This window comes from Ochotona princeps, chromosome 4 (genome assembly GCF_030435755.1).
Source record: "Ochotona princeps isolate mOchPri1 chromosome 4, mOchPri1.hap1, whole genome shotgun sequence".
Taxonomy (NCBI): domain Eukaryota; kingdom Metazoa; phylum Chordata; class Mammalia; order Lagomorpha; family Ochotonidae; genus Ochotona; species Ochotona princeps.
This window is the reverse complement of record NC_080835.1, coordinates 7,027,695-7,049,116: the sequence shown is the minus strand read 5'-3', so window position 1 is coordinate 7,049,116 and position 21,422 is coordinate 7,027,695. Positions and strand designations below refer to the sequence as shown.

Genomic DNA, 21,422 nt, shown 5'->3' with positions numbered 1-21,422 from the left:
TAGTGGTATGGCAGCACTTGCAAGTGGAGGATTAGTCTGTAACACCACCACCACACTAGCCACTGATTATTTTTTCTTAAATTTTAATTGCTTTTTCTTCCTGCTAATTCAGGGTGTGATTTGTCTTATCTTTTCTGGATTCCTGAGATAAATTGTGCAAAAAATGTAATATGTAAGTGAAAATTGACATTTTGACATTTGTTTCTGCTGTTGAAAACTGTAGTATTCCACCACGCTCAAATACAATGTTACAGCTGCTGAACATTTATCCTGAATTTCAAGACATGTCATGTGTTTCAAGTTGATTACACATTATATTATTCCCTCCTAAATAATCTTATTTCTTAGATATGGGCGGAAGCTGATATACACATGGTGTCTCCTCTTGACGGCCATCGTGGAAACCGGCACAGCCTTTGCTCCAAATTTCATCATCTTCTGCATCCTACGTTTCTTGGCTGGGACTTCTGTTATGACTATTTTGTTAAACAGTACAAACCTTAGTAAGTCAACAATGTGTGATTTCCATTATATCTGTGTCTTGAATTGACCTGGGAGATTGCCATTTGTCTGAAATTGTGCATATATTTTTTTTCAGCATCAGAATGGACAGTGCCCAGATCTCAACATATTGGAGTAACGCTGATGTTATGTGCCTGTAACCTTGGGCAGATGCTCTTGGGAGGAATAGCTTTTGCCATTCGAGACTGGTACACATTACAGCTGGTTGTGTCTTTACCTTTGTTTGTCTGCTCCTTGCTGTCCAGGTATGTATAACCCAAGAAGAAACTATGTTGATAAGACTCAAGTAAATCTTGTCAGATAAACATTTAATTGATTTAGGCCTGACTGCAGCATGATTCCTGTTCATACCTTCTGAGATGCCTGAAATGTGAACAAGGAAAAGGGTGACACTTCACCACAAAGGCTGGGACTCGGTAGTCTTCTTTGCAGTGTAGCAGAGAGAGAATTGCTTATGAAATCAGTCGTAATAGACAATGACATGTACTTAGTCATGAAGTAATGACATTACACACCAGTAAAGGTACACAGTGAAAGGATGCAAAATGATATTTCACAGTAACAGAAAGTAAAAATGTGCAGAAATAGCTTTCCTAACACCGTAAAAGGTGATCTCTAGGACAAAAGCTGTTAAAAGGGACAAAGAGGGAAATTATCAATGGTTTAACCAAAACATGTGTCTATAGTAAATATTTGGCTCCTAATGCTAGAGTACCCTGTAATTAAAAAATAGTTAGTATTGAATCACAGAGTGGCTTATGTCCCCATACAATAATCATGAGGAATTTCACCTAAGCAGTTTCGGAGAACCACAACCACAGAGCTAATCTGCAATATTGGAACACGGACCTACTTCTTGGTTACAAACACTCATTCTACAGCTACAGAATAAGCATTCAGATTTTAAGGAACATATTTATTTTTTATTAGAATGTCAGATTTAGAGAGGAGAGAGAGAATCTTCCATCTGTTGGTTCACTCCCCAATTAGCTGCCATGGCCAGAACTGAGCCCATCTGAAAGCATGAGCCAGGAGCTTCTTGCAGATCTCCCATGCAGATGCAGGGTTCTAGGGCTTTGGTCCATCATCCACTGATTTTTCAGGCCACAAGTAGGGAGCTGGATGGGAAGTGCAGTATACAGAAATTCAAAATGGAAGTTTAAAAACTCCCTGAAGAATGAGATGATTGCAACTTACACAAGCTGATGGAATATTGCAAAAGCAGTATTGAGGAAACTTTATAGAAATTTTTGTCTATATCAGGAATTTAGAAAGGTATCAATTAAATGAATGAACAATGCATGTGTAGGATATAGAAATACAAAACAGGCCCAAAATTAATAGGAGGAAACAAACATTAACTAGAGAAAAATTAAAGAGAATTGAAATGTAATAAACCATTCAAATACCAGCCAAATGAGCAGCTGCTTTCTTAAAATCAATAAAATTAGCTCAGCTGAAAAAACTTGCAGGCTGAAGGTCCAAGTGAATAAATGCAGAGAAGAAAACAAAAGTGGAAATGTTACATCTGACACTGCAGAAAGACAAAGAACCACCAGAAAATATTACAAGCAGCTATCTGCATACAAATTGTAAAATTTAGAAGGAAAGGATATAGTTCTGGAAGCAATTTACCAAAGCTGAGACACGAAGACAGGGGACATCTAAGTAGACCAGTAACAAAGACCGAATCAATCATAAAGACCACACCAACCAAAGAAAGTCCAGGGCTGGATGCTCTCACTGCTGAATTCTACCAAACCTTTATAGAAACTTTAATTACAATTGTTCTTAAGCTATGCAGCACCATGAATACTGAGAATAACCCAAACTCCTTCTATGAACCCAGATCACTTCAATTCCAAAACCAGAAAATGAAGCAACAAAGAGAGAGAACTGTAGAACACTATCCCTGATAAACTTCGATGCAAAATCCTCAGCAAAATACTCACCAAACAAACACAACAGCACATCAAAAAGATTATCCACCCAAAGCAAGAGGGATTTATCCCAGGGATGCAGAGATGATTCAACGTACACAAATCAAAAAGATGATAAGATGATACAAGACATTTAATAAACTCAAAAACAAAATCCATTTGGTAATTGCAATAGATACAAAGAAAGCATTCAATAAAATGCATCATTTTAAAAACATCTGTTCAAGAACTGAAGCAACATACATCAACACAATAAAGACAATATATGAGCAACCAAGGCATCAGAGTGAATATGGGAAAACTAGAATTATTTCTAGAAAATCTAAAAGCATGCATGAGTTTCCACTCTCACCCTTATAGTCTAAACGTTTTAGCCAGAGCCATTAGGAAAGAGAAAGGAATTAAAGAGGTAAAAATTGGAAAAGAAAATTAGAATTATCCTTGTTTGCTGATGACATGATCATTTACATGAAGGAAGAAACAGTGATGGTTTAAGAAACACAATCTTACACTAACACATGAATAGGCTTGTGTATTATGGAACAGAATAGAATTTGCAGAAATTAATCTGTGCATCTACAACAAGCTAATCTCTGACAAAAAAAAAAAAACTGAAAAACTTCCCTAGACAAATAATCATCTCCTCAGCTAATGATACTGGAAAAATTGGGTTTGTACATGTGGAACCATGAGCAACAACACTGTCTCAAATGTGTACAGAAATCAACTCACAACAAATTAAGGATTTACATCTAAGCCCAGAAGCCATTAAATTAATAAGGGAAACTTTTACAGAATCATTGCAATAAACTGGCCTACTTCAGCATTTTGTAAAAATAGGCAGGTATGGTTACGTCAAAGCAGCAAATCTCTTCACAGCAAATCTCTTCACAGCAAAAGCAACAACAAACCTAGTAACAATAACTGACAGAATGGCAGGAAACTATTTCCAAGCTAAAGAATTACTATCCCCTAACTAGGCTTCAATGCCCATTGGTAAGTTCCAGACCTTAATGGGGGGTGGGACAGACTGAACAAGCCTGCGGTACATACTCGCATTCATGGGAACTAGGGAAGGGAGCAGGCCTGGTGGGGGTTATGGGGAGTCACCCCAGCCGGGCTGCAGCTCCCACTGAGGAGGATCGAGTATGAAGTGGGTAGGATCGAGCTGGACCACAATACCTATTGGTCCAAGTGGATGACAGGACTGGAAATAGAACTGACCCAGCGGAGACTGGTTACATTAAGCAGGGCCATGACATTGACAAACATGCTAAAGAACCATATCCGGGGGAAGATTCTGTGGGGGTTGTGTGGATCAAACCCTATGGAAATTCTAACCCTACAGGTTACTTCAAGAGATGGAGTGGTGGTGGACTAAACTAGGTGTGACCAGGGAGCCTGCCATTGATCACAGATTGGAGAACCGATGGCAGTCTGGACTAGTTGGGGCAGTGGCGCTCGAGTGTGCATCCTGAGTAGGGTGTGGGGTGGGCTGGACTGCAACTTTCACGAGCTCAAGCAAGGCCAAGGGGAGGGCCAGACTGAGCCAGGCACTGGCCTAAAGCCAGTGCCATGTAGGACAACTGGGTCTGGGAGGGGATCAGGGGGAGAAACTTGGGAAGCTCCTGGCAAGTTATTGCAGGCTGGTAAACCACTGGTAAACAGGTGATCTGGACCTGGGGGTCGGATAGGCTGGGCAAAGTTGCACCAACGGCTCATCAGTGTATGAAAAGGTGATGGATCAGGCGCACCGGGCAGTACTGAGCAAACCTTAGCCCACAAGTAAGATTGTATCCAGGTTGGAGCACAGGACATGCCCAGCTAGGTTTTGCACCAACTGGTCTACTTGAGCCATGGATGCTGAGCCACAGTGTCTAAGGCAGGGGTCGCAACAGGTGAGGGGCTATGCCAAGCTGAGTCTGAGCAACCACTGGCATGTGTGCGATATCTGGCAGGGAACAGGCCCGGTTGGGGAGTTAAGGGGACACCCTAGCTGCGTGGAGGTTCCCACCAAGGGAAGCACGAGCTGGAATGGGGCTGAGTTCTGGTCAGGATACAGTTGTAGTTTCCCTTGACACAAGTGTGGACTGGGACTTAATGCACCAGGCCAGACCAGACTGCAACACCTTCTGGTGTTCTGGAGGACCAGGGTAGATGTGGGATGGACTAGGATAGGTCTCAACCCCTACTGTGCCATATATGAGCTATATATGGGTATGGATGAGCCATGGCTGGGCTGAAACATCCAACAGCAAGAACCAGAATGGGTTTAAGGCCAGTCAGGAAAAGCCACTGTTCCTGCTAGGACAGGAGGTGAACTGAATAGTGCTGGCTCATGGACCCCTGGTATGTGTGAAATCTAGCATTTGGAGAAGTTCTGTTGGAAGAGCCTGGGCCACTCCTCTGGTAGGATACAGACCCAGCAGGTAAGCACGAGAAGCATGGAAGGAAACAGCCAAGAGGTCATGGAATGTGTCCCACTGGCATACATTTGGCATGGGTTGGGGACAGACCAGGCAGAATCAGTTCACATCATCCACTGGCAAATCCTAACACCAGAGCAGAGTGTGGGTCGAGCCACGTTTGGGCGCGACAAAAGCAGTACACAATATGGAATGCCAAGGTGAGGTTGCCTGTGCCAGATGTGGCTGCAGCACCCAACCAGCACGTGTGAGAACCAGGAAGGAAGAGGCAGAGCTGGCAGAGGATTAAGGGACTGGTCCCCTTGCTGAACAGCTACTCACACTGGAGAGCATGAGCTGGGATGGGGGTAGACCAGACTAGGCAGGACTACAACATCTGTGGGCCTCATGTGGCCTAGATCAGGGAAAAACCAGGCTGGGCGGATTATTCCTACTGGTGCAATCTATAATTAGAATGGGTGAGGGTTGTTTGGGCTTAGCCACAGCATCAGCTGGCAGAAGCTGGCACTGGGGGCTAATTCTGTCAAGTTAAACCACAGAACCACCTGGAGAGTGCATAATCTGGGGGTGAGAGAGGCCTGGGAGGGAAATAGTGGGCTCCTCCCTCTTGGGTCACCAACCCATGGAAATGCATGAAAACTAGGACAGGGGCTGGGGTGGCTAGACAGAGACACCCAACAACATCCATGAGGGCTGGATAGTTGAGCTGGTTAGATGGAACAAGGTTTTAATACCCATTCACATGCATGAGAGCCGAAGGGGATGTGGGACAGACTAGACTAGTCTGCCACATACTGGCAAGCCAGGATAGGGGGCGGGCCTGGTGGGGGTTATTGTGGGTCGTCCCGACTAGGCTGCAGCCTCCATTGGTTTATGCGAGGGCCGAGTGTGTGCTGGGCAGAACCAGGCTGGACTGTGACACCCATTGGTCCCAGTGGAAGACAGGGATGGAGGCAGAACCAACCCAGCAACTGCAACCACCAGCTGATCAGGGCAATGGACTGTGCCATGCCCGGTTCTTGCTAGTACATACAAGAATCTGGTCTGAGAACACCTCAGACAAAGTTTCTTTGGGGATCCCCCCAATTGAGCTTTCAGACTCAGAACGTTAACCATGAAATGACAGAGGACAGAACAAGTTAATCAACCACCTCAGCTATATTTTGGCAATGAAAATACTGGGCAAATGGGACCATATGATGGACTATGTCAATCAGTGGATTCTCCAACGACCGCATCGTGCTTGGAGTGGTGAGAGGTGCAGCAATTCAGATCTGTTGAACTATCACAACCACCTTGCCGGCTCTACCTTCAGACCAGTGATGGTCTCGTCGCCCCAAGAAACTGATGAAATTCTTCATCAAAACCATAAAAGTTAAAAATAGGAGCCCTTGTGTGACAGCCTGCAATGCCAACATCCCATACAGATGGTCATTTGTGCCCTGGACAGGCCTGGGAGAGCAATGAAAGCTGATCCAAGTGCTTTAGACCCTGTCTCTATATGTGAGAGTAGGAGGCAGTGCTTGGCTCCTGTCTAGTCCGACTCTGGCTATTGAAGCCATTTACAGAGTGAGCCAGTGGATGCATCATTTGTCTCTCTCTTTCTCTAACTCCAATTTACAAATAAATAAAATAAATCTTTAGAAGTTTAAAATAAGCCACAGCACAAAAATGGATAAAACTCCCTGGCTAAAGAAATAATTAATATTTAACTAAAACTACCCAAAATGTGTGGTTTAATGCCTGACAAGTCTTATAAAAAGTTAACAAATCATAAACAACCCTACACCCAGTCTCTCCCATCATACTCAGCCATTATCAGCACATCAACAGAGTAAAAACCTTCCAGATACCAATTTGGGGAGGGGTGAGGGAGCTGCTGCCACGGGACTCCTTTCTTCAGGCCCCAGGTCTCCCCTAACCACTCCACCTCCTACAGAGGCTGCCAGGGCTCCCCTCATGACTTCCAGGTGCCCTGGGGTTGCACACCCACTGCCACCTCTCCTTCTGCGCCAGACACCCCCTTCTCATCACCACCCCTGACCCCACAGCACCACACCTCAGACTAGGCCCTGTTTCAGTGTCTGTCCCTCAGTTTGGGAAGCCCTGCAGCCACAGAGAAGCCAGGGTGCAGCCCAACCAGTTTTCAGTGAAATTTTAAGTTAGGAAAAACAAAGCCACCAAAAATCTACAACTGCATGAATAGAAAATGGGTCATTGAGGAAAGAAATGAAGAACTTTAACATCTCCTTGAAACAAATGAAAGCAAAACATTGTACCTTATGGGCTAGAGCAACACTAAGAGGAAAGGGTATAGCGAAAAGCACCTACCATAAGAAGCAGAAAATTTTCAAATAAACAACATAATGGTTCATCTCAAGGACCTAGAAAGTTAATAGCGAACAAGTGATTATTGTGGGATAAGCTACTGCGTGTACAGCATACACTCCATAGGAGCATCAGTTAGAGTTCCAGGTGCTTCTCTTCCAAAGTAACTTCCTGTGAAAGCAGCAGAGGATGGCCCAAGAACTTGGCCAGGATATTTGGTTAGGCCAAAATAGCCAAAATAGCCTTGGAAAATGGAAGATTGTAACAACTGTCTCTAGTAAATTAATGAATGCACGTGCATGCTCTCTCTCTCTCTCCATGTCTATAAATCGGCTTTTCAAGTAAATAAATCTATTTTTAAACAGTTACTCTTTGAACAGATAAAATTTTCTACAGTATTGTTTAGATGAAGAAAAAAGACATATCAATAATCAGACATAAAATTGTTATCTCTGATGATACATTTGGGATACATTGGGATAAATTTATTAAGGATGTCAAAGAACTCTACAGTGAAGATTACAAATCACTAACAAAAGTAATGCAAAGTACACCAGGAAATAAAAAGATACATGTCATTGCTTATTACTCATAATGTCCTACATTTATATAAATACTTACTGTGCTCACATAGTTTCTTCCCACTCACCCACCCCTGCAACTTACAAAGACCAGTATAATGGGTAAGTCACATCTCGACACTGCTAGAATTTTTGTTCATGTTAGAAGAAAGTATATTATACCATTGGTTACTACTAATAATTTTCTATAATTGTGTAACCACTTACTGAGGGTCACATGCCTCCCTCCCCTAATGAAGACCAGTAAAAGGTATCAGGCTCATTTGATTTAGTGACACTGCTAGAATTTATGTTAGTGTTAGAATGTAAAGGAAAGGATCTTGAGTTAAGAAACAATTATGTCATGGAGTTTGTTGTGGTTTCTGTGTTCTTTCAACAGGTGGTTGGTAGAGTCTGCTCGGTGGCTGATTACCATCAACCAGCAAGAGGAAGGCTTGAAGGCACTTAGAAGGGTGGCATACATAAATGGCAAGAAGAGTGCTGGAGAGATCCTGACCACTGAGGTGATCTGGGAAGGGGAGATGGTTATTGGTACTAAGTGTTGTGAACTCACAATCTCCCAAATCTGGGCTCCAGCAAGACCTCGGAGTTAAGTTAGGTTTATGTGAGTGGGAGAATCAAGATGGTGGAATAGGGTAAGGACACGTTTAAACGAACAGAAAAACATTTAATCAGGATGAAGCAGAGAGGACATATTTCAGAATATAGGAAAGGACAGAGTAACAGCAGAGGGGTACCTGGAGACTGACAGACACAGGAAAGCAGCGGGCACAGCAATGTGATGTTGCAATGACTGATACTCCAGCACGGTGATCTGAACTCCACCAGCAGCCAGAACTGCACCAGCAACCAGGTGGGAAGGGACTTTCACTGGGAGCTTGGGAAGTGAACCCAGACAAAGATCTATCCATCCCGCTGGTCTATTTGATTTGACCAGGAGCAGAGACAGAGCAGCAGATCAAAAATGGGTAGTACAAGAACAGGGCGGATTTCATAGCCCAGTTGGTCCCCTAGAGTTTATTTGGGTGTCATTTTGCATAAGGGGTATAGGGCAGGGGAAAGGACGGAGCATGCGCTGAGCTGGGAGTGAACTAATTTCTCACTCGATGAACTGCATCAACGTGGCATTCTACAGGTTCCACTAGGGGCAGGTTTGAATAGCCCTCAAATCTGATGGCCAGCAGATCAAGAACTGTAGTGGTGGTACGTCAGGAGCCATTTTACGCACTGTGGCAAAAGCTTTGGGACTGCAAGGGACAACAGTGACCTGAGCATGTGCTGAGCTTGCGAGAACTCACTGACGTCAGTGGATTGCACTGGTCCTGCAGAAAATAATACCGACTGAGGCATCATACCGGCCAAAATAGGTCCATGTGGCACCCAAACCTAACGTCCAATAGGTTTGGACAATATCAGCGCCACCAACAACTTAATTATACAAGATACCTGGTGTCTCTCTAATCCTGGGATCTGCTCCAACCAGAAGTGGAAGAAAGGTTACAGAGACAACGGTGTAGCCTCAGCACGGTATCACAGGAGATGGAGAGTGGTGAACCAAGAACTGGGGCTGTGGAGACCACGGTGGAAATCTGACATAAGAACCCAAACCTGGAACTCGCTGGAGGTTGTGGCACAAGTGGCTGCAAGCAAAAAGTTGTGTACCAACCGCAATAAGTAAAACCACATTGTAGACCTGAGGGTGACACAGCTTAGAAACCTGCCCCAAGGAGAAGACTCTGCTAACTAGAAGTACAATGATCAAGAGCAAAAGAAGAGACAAAAGCTCATTGAATATTACTGAAAACTCCCCTGCAAAGGAGCAAAACCCTATGCCAACCTCAGAGTTAACTGAGGAAGACATCGAGAAAATGATGTACACAGAATCCATAAAACTCATTTTAAAGCTTCTGATCAACAACGAGAAGCTCATGCAAGAGTTCAAAGAATTTAAGGAAGCAATAAAGCAAATCAAGGCTGATATATCAGAAATTAAGAACACAGTAGAGCAAATTAAAAGTGCAGTGGAGAGTTTCCAAAATAGAATGAAGCAAGCAGAGGAAAGAATCTTAGAATTGGAAGATATTTTCTGTCATCAGGGGGAAGCAAACAAAAAGCTGGAAGCAGAGCTGGATCAGGCCAAAAAAGTATTCAAGAATTGAAAGACACTATGAAGAGGCCTAATAGAAGAGTTATGGGAGTCCCAGAAAGTGCAGAAAGAGAAGCTGAGTTTGCAAATGTATTTGATGAAATAATAAAGGAAAATTTCCCTAATCTGGAGAAAGAATTGGGGAACAAGATCCAGGAGGGGCACAGAACTCCCAACAGGCCTAATCAAAAGGGATCTTCACCAAGACACATGATCATCAAGCTCTCTTCAATTGAATATAAGGAAAAGATCCTTAAATGTGCACGTGAAAAAAAAATCAATGGACATATAAAGGAATGCCAATTAAGCTCACAGGAGATCTCTCACAGCAAACTCTACAGGCAAGAAGAGAATGGAGTGACATATTCCAGATTCTAAAAGAAAAAAATTGTCAGCCTAGGATAACATATCCAGCAAAGCTTTCTTTTGTCTTTGAAAATGAAATAAAAATCTTCCACATTCAAGAAAAGTTAAAAGAATTAGCCTCTTCCAAACCTACCCTACAAATGATACTTCAAGAAGTTCTCTTGGCAGAGAAGAGAAATAGCACCTACTAAAACCAAAGGCAAATGGGAAGAACATCCCAGTAAAATGACAACAGCAGACTAAACCAATGAACAACCCATTCCTGAAATGACAGGACCAAAGTACCACCCATACATATCAAACTCTGAATGTAAATGGCTTAAGCTCACATGTCATAGATTAGAAGACTGGATTAAAAAAATAAAACCCGTCTGTTTTTTTCTGGAGGAGACACAGTTCAACAAAGATCAGCGGAAACAATATCGCATGTGTTTTTTTGTTTTCTGCTGGTTTCATCTCTTCAAAACACTTCCTTCTGATTAAATCATTCAATGACTCGTAGATCATGCAGTGGCATCATTTTCTTCAAGAAGGTTCTTGATTTTCATTTCTTCAGCTACACATTAGTCATTTAATAGCATGTTATTGAACTTCATGGTGTTGTTAATTTCTTTTTTCTCCCAAATGTTGATTTTGTTTTGTGGCTCTTCATTTAAGGGGATGTATAGTAGCTATGCAATGGAGACTGTCGTATGTAGTAACATGTCGTTTAACTTCATGGTATTGTAAATTTCTATTTTTCTTTCTATTGTTGATTTTGTATCATGACTTTTCATTTAAGGGGATGTAAAGTAGTTGTGAAATGGAGACTAACATCCAGATGTGAGGATGCAGTGTGGTATGCATTTCTGCTTCCAGACAAAGATGGACTTACAATGAAACTGTTGACTGTATCTTGACAATAGGATTCTGGACTCTCTGCCATTGTCAGTGCCCACAATGATGAACATATGACTGAGTATGAAGAACTCTATGTTAGTAATGATATGGAGGAACTTGGTGGGGGGAAAGAGAATTGGAGACGGGATAAGGGAGTATGGAGCTATATCATAAAATGATAGCAATAATAATAAAACATGAAAAAAAAATAAATAAACAAATGCATCTTAAAAGAAAAAAATGATTACAGCAATAAAAAAAAAGAAAAAAGAATTATGTGAGTGGGCTATTACAATGCCCCATGATTTGATTATTTTTCAGAGGGGTCATAAAGGAATACCAGCAGTGAAGGAGGGTACCTTTCTTGCCTTATCAATGTCAGCAGGTGTTGTTAGTAGATTCTGAATGTAGGTCAACTTGGTTGGAGTTAGGTGGAACTGCAATGTGGTTTTTATTTATACTTCCCTGATAGATAGGGAGACTGAGCCTTTTTTTTTTTCAAATGTTAATTAACCATTTGAATTTGTTCTTTTGAAAAATGTTCGTTATCTTTGCATATTTCTTCAAAAGGTTGTTTGTTTTGCTGTCATTGAGTTTCTGAAGCTCTCTGTAAATCTTGGATCTTAGTCTTCTATCAGTTGCATAGTGTGCAGATTTTCCTCAATTCTGTTGGTTGTTTCTTCACTTTGTTGAGTTTCCTTTGCTGTACAGATGTAGTAACACGGATTTATTTTGCCTTTGACTCTGTGTGCTTTTGCTGATTTGTCTAGTAAGTTTTAACTATGCCTGCATCTTGTAGAGTTCTTCCTATGTTTTCCTATGGATGTAGATTGAGATCCTTGATCCATTTAGAGCTGATTTTTGTGTGATGTGACAGGTGGGATCTTGTTTCTTACCTCTGCAAGCTGCTATCCAATTGCTCCAAAAACATCTATTGAAGAGACCAGGCTTTTTCCATGCATTGTTTTCATTTCTGTTGTCAAAATTAGTTGGCTATACGTGTGTGAGCTCCTTTCTGGTGTTCCTATTCTGTTCCATTGATCTTCTCTGTTTCTGTGCCAGTACCAGACTGTTTTGATGATCACTGCTTTGTAGTATGTCTTAAGGTCTGGAATTGTGATTTCCCCTGGCTTGAGTTTTATTCTTCAGGGGAGCTGTGGTATTCGTGGTCTCTTTGTTTCCAGACAAACTTTTGTATTTTTTTCTATTTCTGAGAAGAATATTTTTGGGATTCTGATTGGGATCAGGTTGAATCTGTATATTATCTGTATATTACTATAAATAATGTGGACATTTTGATGATATTGTTTCTGCCCATCCAGGAACATGTGAAGTTTCTCCACTTTTAGTGTCCTTTTTTTTTAATGATTTGTAATTTTCATTATATAGGTCGTTCATGTCTTTGGTTAGCTAATTCCAAGGTATTTGAGCGACCTCTCCACTATTTTAAAGAGGACTGCACTTACATATTCTTTCTCAGCCATGGAGTTATTTATGTATACTTGTGCCATCAATTTGTGTTCTTTAATTTTGTATCCTGCTATGCTGACAAATGCTCTTATAAATTCCAATAGGCTCTTGATTGAGTCTTTTGGTTCTCCTATGTAGAGAATCATGTCATTTGCAAATAGACATAATTTCAGTTCCTAGTTACCAATTTGAATTCCTTTCACAAGTTTTCTTCCTTAATAGCTTTGACAAGGGCTTTCAATAGTGTATTTAATAGCAGTGGTAAGAGTAGACACCCTTGTCTAGTTCTACATCTTAATGGAAAAACTTCTAGTCTTTCCTGGTTTAGCATGATGCTGGCACTGAGTTTTTCATATATTCCTTTGATTGTGTTGTAGAACATTCCTTCTACAGCTATCTTGCTTAAGGTGTTAACCACGAAGCAGAATTTGATTTTGTTGAGTGCCTTCTCTGCATCTATTGACATGATCACATTTTATTTTTCAAATTGTTGATGTAGCATATCACATTTTTGGATTTGTGAATGTTGAACCATCATCCCTGCATGCCAGGGATAAATCCCACCTGGTCTGGGTGAATGATCTGCCTGATGTTCTGTTGGATCCTATTGGCCAGTATTTTGTTGAGGATCTTTGCACCTGTGTTCATGAAGGGTATCAGTCTGTAGTTCTCTTTTTCCTGTTGTTTCTCTGTCTGGCTTTGGTATTAAGGTGATATTGGCTTCAATGAAAGAGTTTAGAATGATTGCCTCCCTTTCTTTTGTTTTGGAAAAATTTCTGAAGGGTTATATTAAGTTCCTCTTGAAATGTTCGGTAGAATTCAGCAGTGAAACCCTCTGGTCCAGGACTTTTATTGGTTGGAAGGGCTTTAATCAGTATCAGTCCATGTTATAGATCTCTTTAGGTTGTTAATTGCTTCTTGATTTAGTTTTGGTGGGTTTTGTATGACCAAAAATCTGTCCATCTCTTCTAGGTCTTCTGATTTGTTCACATATAGTTGCTTGTAATACTTCCTAATAATTCACTGTATGTCACAGGTATCTGTTGTTTTATCTCTTTTCTTGTCTCTGATGCTATTGATGCATATCTTCTCCCTCCTTTTTTGATTAGTTGGCTAATGGAGAGTCTGTTTTCTGGATTTTCTCAAAGGACCAGCTGTTTGATTTATTGATCTTATGTATAGTTCTTTCGATCTCTATTTGGCTTATTTCCTCCCTTATTTTGATTGTCTCTTTTTTCCTACTAATGTTGGGATTGCTTTGTTGTATTTTTCTAGATCCTTTAATTATAGGGTTAGCTCATTTATTTGGTTCCTTTCTAGTTTATTAACATAAGCATTGATTGAGATGAACTTTCCTCTTAGCACTCACTGCCTTGATTGTGTTCCCTAAGTTTTGATATGTTGTGTTGATGCCTTCATTTATTTCAAGCAATTTCTAAATTTCCCCTTTGATTTCCTCTCTGGTCCATTGCTCATTTAGTAACATATTATTCAGTCTCCACGTGTTTGCAAATCTTCCTTGGTGTTTTGACTTCTTGGTCTCTAGCTTCACTCCTTGATGGTCTGAGAAGATGCATGGCATGATTTCAACTTTGTAAAATTTGCTGAGGCTTGTTTTGTGACCTATAACATGATCAGTTCTGGAGAAGGTTCCATACACTGATGAAGAAAAGTGTATTCTCTGTAGGATGAAAGGTTCTATAGATATCAACTAAATCTCTTTGTTCTAGCGTTTGGGTGATTTCTGTTGTTTTTTTGCTGAGTTTCTGGGTTTTTTGATCTGTCTATTAATGTTAATGGGGTATTAAGGTCTGCCACAATGATAATATTGGAGTCTATTTCTCCCTTTAAACCCGTTAATATTTGTTTCACGTAGCTAGATGCTTTGGCATTTGACACACATTTTTATGCTGATCTTTTCTTGCTGAATGCATCCTTTGAGCATTATGTGGTATCCTTCTTCATCTCTTTTGATGCTCTTTACATCAAAATCTATATCATCTGATAAAAGAAGGGCTACACCCACTCATTTTTCCTTACCATTAACTTGGAATATCTTTTTCCATCCTTTCACTTTCAGTTTCTTCTGATCTTTGTGGGTAAGATGTGTCTCTGTAGGCATCAGATAGATACATTTTAATTTTGATTTGGTCCACTAATCTATGAGATTTGATTGATGTGTTTAAGCCATTTACATTGAGGGTTAATATGGATAGGTGACAGTTTGGTCCTGTCATTTTAGTGATGTGTTGCTCTTTGATTTACTCTTCTGTTGGCTTTTTACTGGGATGTTCTCCACATTTGCCTTTTGTTTTGGTGTGTGCTATTCCTCTTCTCGGTCAAGAGAACATCTTCAAACATTGTTTATAGGGCAGGTTTAGGGCAGGTTTAGGAGAGGTGAATTCTTAGAGATTTTCTTTACTGCAAAAGTATTTTATTTCATTTTCAAAGACAACGGAGAGCTTTGTATGATATGTTATTCTAGGCTGAAAATTTTTCTCATTCAGAATCTGGAATATGTCACACCATTCTCTTCTGTCCTGTAGTGTTTCCTCTGAAAGGTCTGCTGTGTATCTGATTGGGATTATTCTATAGGTCACATAATTTTTTTCATGTGCTCATTTAAGGATATTTTTCCCTTTTGTTCAACTGAAGAGAGCTTAGTTATCATGTGTTGCAGTGAAGTTTGCTTTTGATCCATTCTGTTGGGAGTTCTATGACCCTCCTGGATGTTGTTTTCCAATTGTTTTTCCAGATTGGGGAAGTTTTCTTTTATTATTTCTTTGAGTACACCTTTAATCCCAACTTCTCTTTATGTGCATTCTGTAACTTCCAGAACTCTTATGTTAGGCCTTTTAACTATATCTTTTAATTCTTGGATACTTTTTTTTTAGCTTGACCCAGCTCTGCTTCCAGCTTTTTGTTTGTTTCTCCATGGAAACAAAAAAATATCTTCCAGTTCTGAAGTTTTTTCTTCTGCTTCATATATTCTATTTTTGAGACTCTTCACTGTACTTTTAATTTGCTCCACTGTGTTCTTAATTTCTGATATATCAGCTTTTATTTGATTCATTGCTGCTATTTGCTATGTAACATATTCCTTAAATTCCTTGAACTCCTGTATGTGTTCCTCATTGTTGTTCAGAAACTTTATTATGGGTTTTCTGAATTCTGTGGCTCCCATTTTATTCAAAGTCTCCCTCAATTCTGAGGGTGACCAGGGCTCTTGTTCTTCTGCTGCTGAGTATTCAGTAACATTCATCGTGCTCTGTCTCTTCTTTTACCTTTTGACATTGCAATTCTGGGTGATGAAATCTTCTCCTCAGTGCAGATTTCTAAGATGAATTACCTGGCTGCCACAAGAATTGAGCCATAGTTGCCACTGGATCCTTTGCTATTGTTGGGATCTGGACTACCACTCTCCAGCTGCTGATAGGTTTTTTGTTCACTACTTCATTACTCTGCCATCACGGCTGCTTCCATGTGTCCAGAGGGTCTCCAGGTACCTCCCTGCCAACTGCCTGACCTCTATCTTTTCCTGTAATCTGTCCCTTGTACTTTACCATAGTGGTTCTCCTCATCCAACCCTAGTTTGCCCATCAGCTGGCCAGGTAGTCAGGATGTTTGTTGGCTGCTGCCACCTTGTGGTTGACTGGGTTGGGGTAGATTAGATAGTTCTGAGCATACAGTTGCTAATCAGGGCCAGTGTGTTCCCTGCTGCCTGGTGCTTTCTCGGCCTCTGCCTACCGAACTGGTGCCCTGAGAGGGAGTGGTCCAACTGTCACCATACAGTGTGCATTCATCAGCTAGACTTTCCGTATTCTGAGGGTACCATGTCCTCTCTCAACCATGATGGGCTAGCCTTGCTCTCACACACCCACTGCTCTGTGGCCCTGCTACCAGCCGGGCAGGTCGCTCTGCTCTAGTGCCACTCATGTTTATACCCAGAATCTGCTCTCCTGTTTTTGGATCACTGAGAGAAGTCTTTTTCCTTGGGAGAGACCTCTGTCCCCTAGGAACCGCATGTCTCTGTTTTGGGCGATTTCAATGTCTTCCTGGGTGACCCAGGTCCCAGAGCTCTGGGGTATGGGTGAGTTCAGATTCCTGCCCAGTTTGCCTCTGAATAGTGACTCACCAACTTCTCTCCCCCCCCCTTTTTGTGTTTGTGTCCCTGCATCCATTTCCACCTATTCAAGTTGGCATTTGCTGTCTTGAGAGGTTTTTTTGCAATCCTTTATGTCTGCTTGGCCCTGCCTTGGTCCCACCAACTCTGGGGAGTTTCAGATTCCTTTTCCAGCAATTCTCCTCTTTCTATTCTCTACTTTTCCAATTTTGTCCCTAGCTCTCCACGCACTCAGCTACCCCAACCCTCCACAGTCAGCCATCTTCCATGACTCTGAATGCAGCTTTAAAACCAACTTCTCTGTGTACCTTCTGGAACTCCCCAAAACTTTCTTGAGAAATTTGTTTTTTAGCTGGAGTCAGATCTATTTCCAGCTTTTTAATTGCTTCCCTGTTATGGCAAGAGATATCTTCCTAGTGTGAGAGTCTTTCTTCTGCCTCATTCATGCTCATATTGAAGCTTTCCACTTTTTGATTTGTTCTGTTATGTTCTTCATTTATATCAGCTTTCATTTGATTCATTGCTGCTATTTTCTGTATAACCTGTTCCTTAAATTCCTTGAATTCCTGTATGTGCTTCTCATTGCTGATATGAAGCTTTATAACAAAAATTTAACATTATTTATCCTCCATTTTCTAGATTTCTTTCCCAGTTAACTCTGAGGTTGGCAAGACCTTCTGCTCCTTTATGGGAAAGGCATCAGTAATATTCATTGTGCCTCTGTCTCTTCTTTTGATCTTGGTCATTGCATTTCTGGTTAGCAGGCTTCTCTTCTCGGGGTCATCTTCTAAGCTGTGGTGCTCACTGGTCTACAGGTTGATTTTACTGAATTCTTCAGGACCTCGTTCTTCTGTTTACTAGAAACAAGCACAGCAAGCATGACTGAACTATACAGAAGTGTGAAGACCAGAAGCTGATAGTGAGAACTGTGATTCAATGATGGCCACTATAGCTATTACTTCAAAAGGTCTAATTAATCTGGGGCCTGGTGGCGTGGCCTAGCGGCTAAAGTCCTCACCTTGAAAGCCCCGGGATCCCATATGGGTGCCGGTTCTAATCCCGGCAGCTCCACTTCCCATCCAGCTCCCTGCTTGTGGCCTGGGAAAGCAGTTGAGGATGACCCAATGCATTGGGACACTGCACCCACGTGGGAGACCTGGAAGAGGTTCCAGGTTCCTGGCTTCGGATAGGCGCGCATCGGCCCGTTGCGGCTCACTTGGGGAGTGAATCATCGGATGGAAGATCTTCCTCTCTGTCTCTCCTCCTCTGTGTATATCTGGCTGTAATAAAATGAATAAATTTTTAAAAAAAAGTCTACTTAATCTGACTTAATAATATATAAGCCTTAATACCAAGTGAGATTTTACTGCTGTTTATTTCTGTGAGGGAGAGATAGAGAAAATGTGCAACAGGTTTAAAAAGACAGAGAATAATTAGCCATAGTGAAACAATGAGGAGAGACTTTGTGAAACAGGAGAGGACAAGTCTGACAGCAGAGTGGCACCATGAGACCCACAGACATGGCGAAGAAGCAGCAAAGCATAATGAGAGCTTTTATGTGCTTGTAATTTCTTAAAATATCTACAACAGCCAGGGTTGGGTTGGCTATGAAACCAAGGATCAGGAAATCAATCCAGATCTGTCTGCCCTGTTGGTGGCAGGAACTCTATGACCTGAACCATCATGACTGACCCCTGGGAGCTGTATTAACAGAAGCTGTGTGTTGCATGGCATCTTGACCACTAACCCAGACACCCATTCCACACTTGATGGCACCATCTGTTCTCTTGTAGTGATGCCCCTTGTTATACCCATCTCATCCTCCAGGACTCATCACTAAAACCTCCCTTGTTCTCTCTCTTTCTATTGTTGAAGTCTTTGAGATCCACCGCTCTGGAGAAGCCGGACAAATCCAGGACAACACCATTAATATTTCAGATGCTGCGTGCAACGAAACTGCGCATGAGAATCCTCTACCTGGGCCTTGTGAGGTGAAGTGCATGGGGTGATGGATCCATTTAAAATGTTGAAATGAAATTCCTTTCTTTTCAAAAAATTGTTTCCAAAAAGTGAATAGATTTTACATTTGTCAACCTACAGATTTAGAATATTGATATTAACAGCATTTTTGTTACAGTTGAATGTTTAAAAAGAGCAAATGATTAGAAAAGCTTATCTACAGATAACATTGTAGGGTATTCTTGTGCTCCAGCTTTCACTTGGACCTACGTAAACTGGTTACAGAGATGTGTCCAAGCACTAAGTTCATCTGTGGAGAGAGGGAGAATGCAAAATTTTAGCACAAATGATACTTTTACTTTTTAAAACCATTCTATGGAAAGAAGATGCAAATGAGTAGCAATTGCAAATTTCTCTATTCATTTATATTATAATTTTTCATTATTTAGCTTCTTCTGCAACACTGACATTGAATACCTGAATGATATTTTCATCAATTATGTTTACATTCAAAATCGTAAGAATTTCTTTGTCACTGAGGCTTATTAAATTTGTCTTTACTCCTTTCTTCCTTGCAGAATGGGAGCCACTGTACCTATTATGGGCTCGTTCCTCAACCTCCAGGAAGTGGGGGACAGTATCTTCTTGCTACAGGTTATCTTTGGAGCTGTCCCACTCATTGCCAGATTGTCTGTCATTTTTATAATGAAGCGCTTGGATCGTCGCCCCAGTCAGTCCCTGCTTTTCTTCCTGGTAGGACTTTGCATGCTAATCGGCACATTCTTGCCCAAAGGTAAGAAAGTCAGGAGTTTGTGGGATGAATGGGCTTCCTCAGAGTCCATGGGAGTTGTATGGATTTACGTACCTCATGTCAAAGTTACAGTCCTACTTCAATATTTCCATCACATTGTATAAGATACTTTTCTAATGTTTACTGCTAATCTTTCCCAGGTTGACACTGCTGATTATTAACTGGAAGTGTTAATTATCTCATGAACTATTGTTCCAGATTCTGTGTCTATTCACAGTATCCACTCCTCCATAAACATAATGCATTTGTCATGATTTGACAAAATACCTGACTCAGATCTAAAATTGTTCTCCACACTCTTAATTGCAAGCTGCTTAATATGTAATTACATACAGTTATCACCAGTAATATGTAGATAAAGAAATTTCATATAAAATTACCTATGTCATATTATATGGGAAATTACCAGTGGTAGCTGCATATACATTTATTACCTTAATATTTACCCATGTCTTAAAGACAGGAGAAGCTACATAAAATGTATGAAATCACTCATGTGTGCAGAAAGAGTTGGAGCAACTCGGCATCGTTCATTTTCTGTTTAATCCATAACATCCTATAAGCTACATTAATCTATTGACCACTCCATAAGGTTGAGGATTCTCTATGTTAGAAGATAGACCTAAACATCCCCACCCAGGAACCCCTCCAACAATATTTTCTCACAATTATTGGAAGGCTGTGCTGATTAAAATTCATTCAAAATTTTCTGACTTCCTATGATTTGTTTCTCTCCAGAAATGCAGACTCCATGTGTGGCTTTAGCCACCCTGGGAATTGCTGCTGGTACTTCTGCTGCAACTTTTCTCCCCATCTATTCCAGTGAACTCATCCCTACCATTTGCAGGTACAAGAAATAAAAAACAATCTTTCTGACTTCCAAATTTGACTATTAGACTCTTTGACTCATTTGAGGGAATAAAACAGATTGTTTAGTAAATAGCATAACAAATTGAGATAATAACTAATGACCAATTACCAGTAACTACAAAAGCCAACTGTGCCTAAAAATGTGTCAAGTCCTGTCATGTGTCATTGCATTTACCTTAAAAACCACACTCCATGGTCAATGTTGCAGCAATCCACTTTAATGCTGATAAAATAGACTTTGAAGCAGTTGCCAAAATCAAACTGGGAGATAGTGCAGAAAATGTGATGATTAAGGGTTTACTGTCAGAGCTCATGTGTGTAGCTCTGTTGTAGTATTCCTCCACCATGAAAACAAGATGATAAATAAGATGTGGTGTATGGCTATCTCTACATAATTTATTTGTATTGTTGTTTGCATGCACAGGTCAACATTTGGAGGAATCAATCATCTGTTCTCAGGAATTGGGGCAGTCCTGGCTCCCCTTATGATGACCCTGGTCGTATATTCACCTCACCTGCCCTGGATCATGTATGGAGTCTTCCCCATCCTTGCTGGACTAATTGTCTTCTGCCTTCCAGAAACCAGGAATCAGCCATTTCCTGAAACCATTCAGGATGTAGAAAATTCGTGAGTAAATCTTCCACCCTGGATCTGAGCAGAGAGCTGCTGTGCTGATAGCTCTGTCATGAGCAAGGAAATGATCACTTGGGTTTTGCCTTGGTAGCCTCAGACCTGGGCTGTTAATGTCCCTCTTCAGTGACAGCCTCACTTCTACCCGGAGATTTCAGGTTCCTTGTGAGGCTCTCTGGGTCATGGAGATTGCGCTGCACCAGTAGGTTTAGTGGTGAAAAGACCCAAAATGTTCTGGTTAGTGGTGGTTCATGCTCTGCCCTGACAAGGCACACTTCTGATGTTTTCTTGTGTGTCTACTAAAACTCAAGTTATTCTTTCTCATCACACTGGTCTTACCATCCATCAACCCAGTGAACACTTGATAAAT

General features: G+C 41.1%; 1 protein-coding gene across 1 annotated transcript in view; it reads left to right on the top strand.

Moving 5' to 3' along the window:
- Nucleotides 1-21,053, top strand: part of LOC101517935 (steroid transmembrane transporter SLC22A24-like) — a 36,848-nt gene extending 15,795 nt beyond the window's left edge. The window contains exons 3-9 of the mRNA XM_058662236.1: nucleotides 349-503; nucleotides 599-767; nucleotides 8,177-8,328; nucleotides 18,609-18,786; nucleotides 19,319-19,533; nucleotides 20,290-20,398; nucleotides 20,846-21,053. Of these exons, the coding sequence (XP_058518219.1) occupies nucleotides 349-503; nucleotides 599-767; nucleotides 8,177-8,328; nucleotides 18,609-18,786; nucleotides 19,319-19,533; nucleotides 20,290-20,398; nucleotides 20,846-21,053 (1,186 nt within the window). The remainder of the gene's footprint in view (nucleotides 1-348; nucleotides 504-598; nucleotides 768-8,176; nucleotides 8,329-18,608; nucleotides 18,787-19,318; nucleotides 19,534-20,289; nucleotides 20,399-20,845) is intronic.
- The last annotated feature ends 369 nt before the right edge of the window (nucleotides 21,054-21,422 follow it).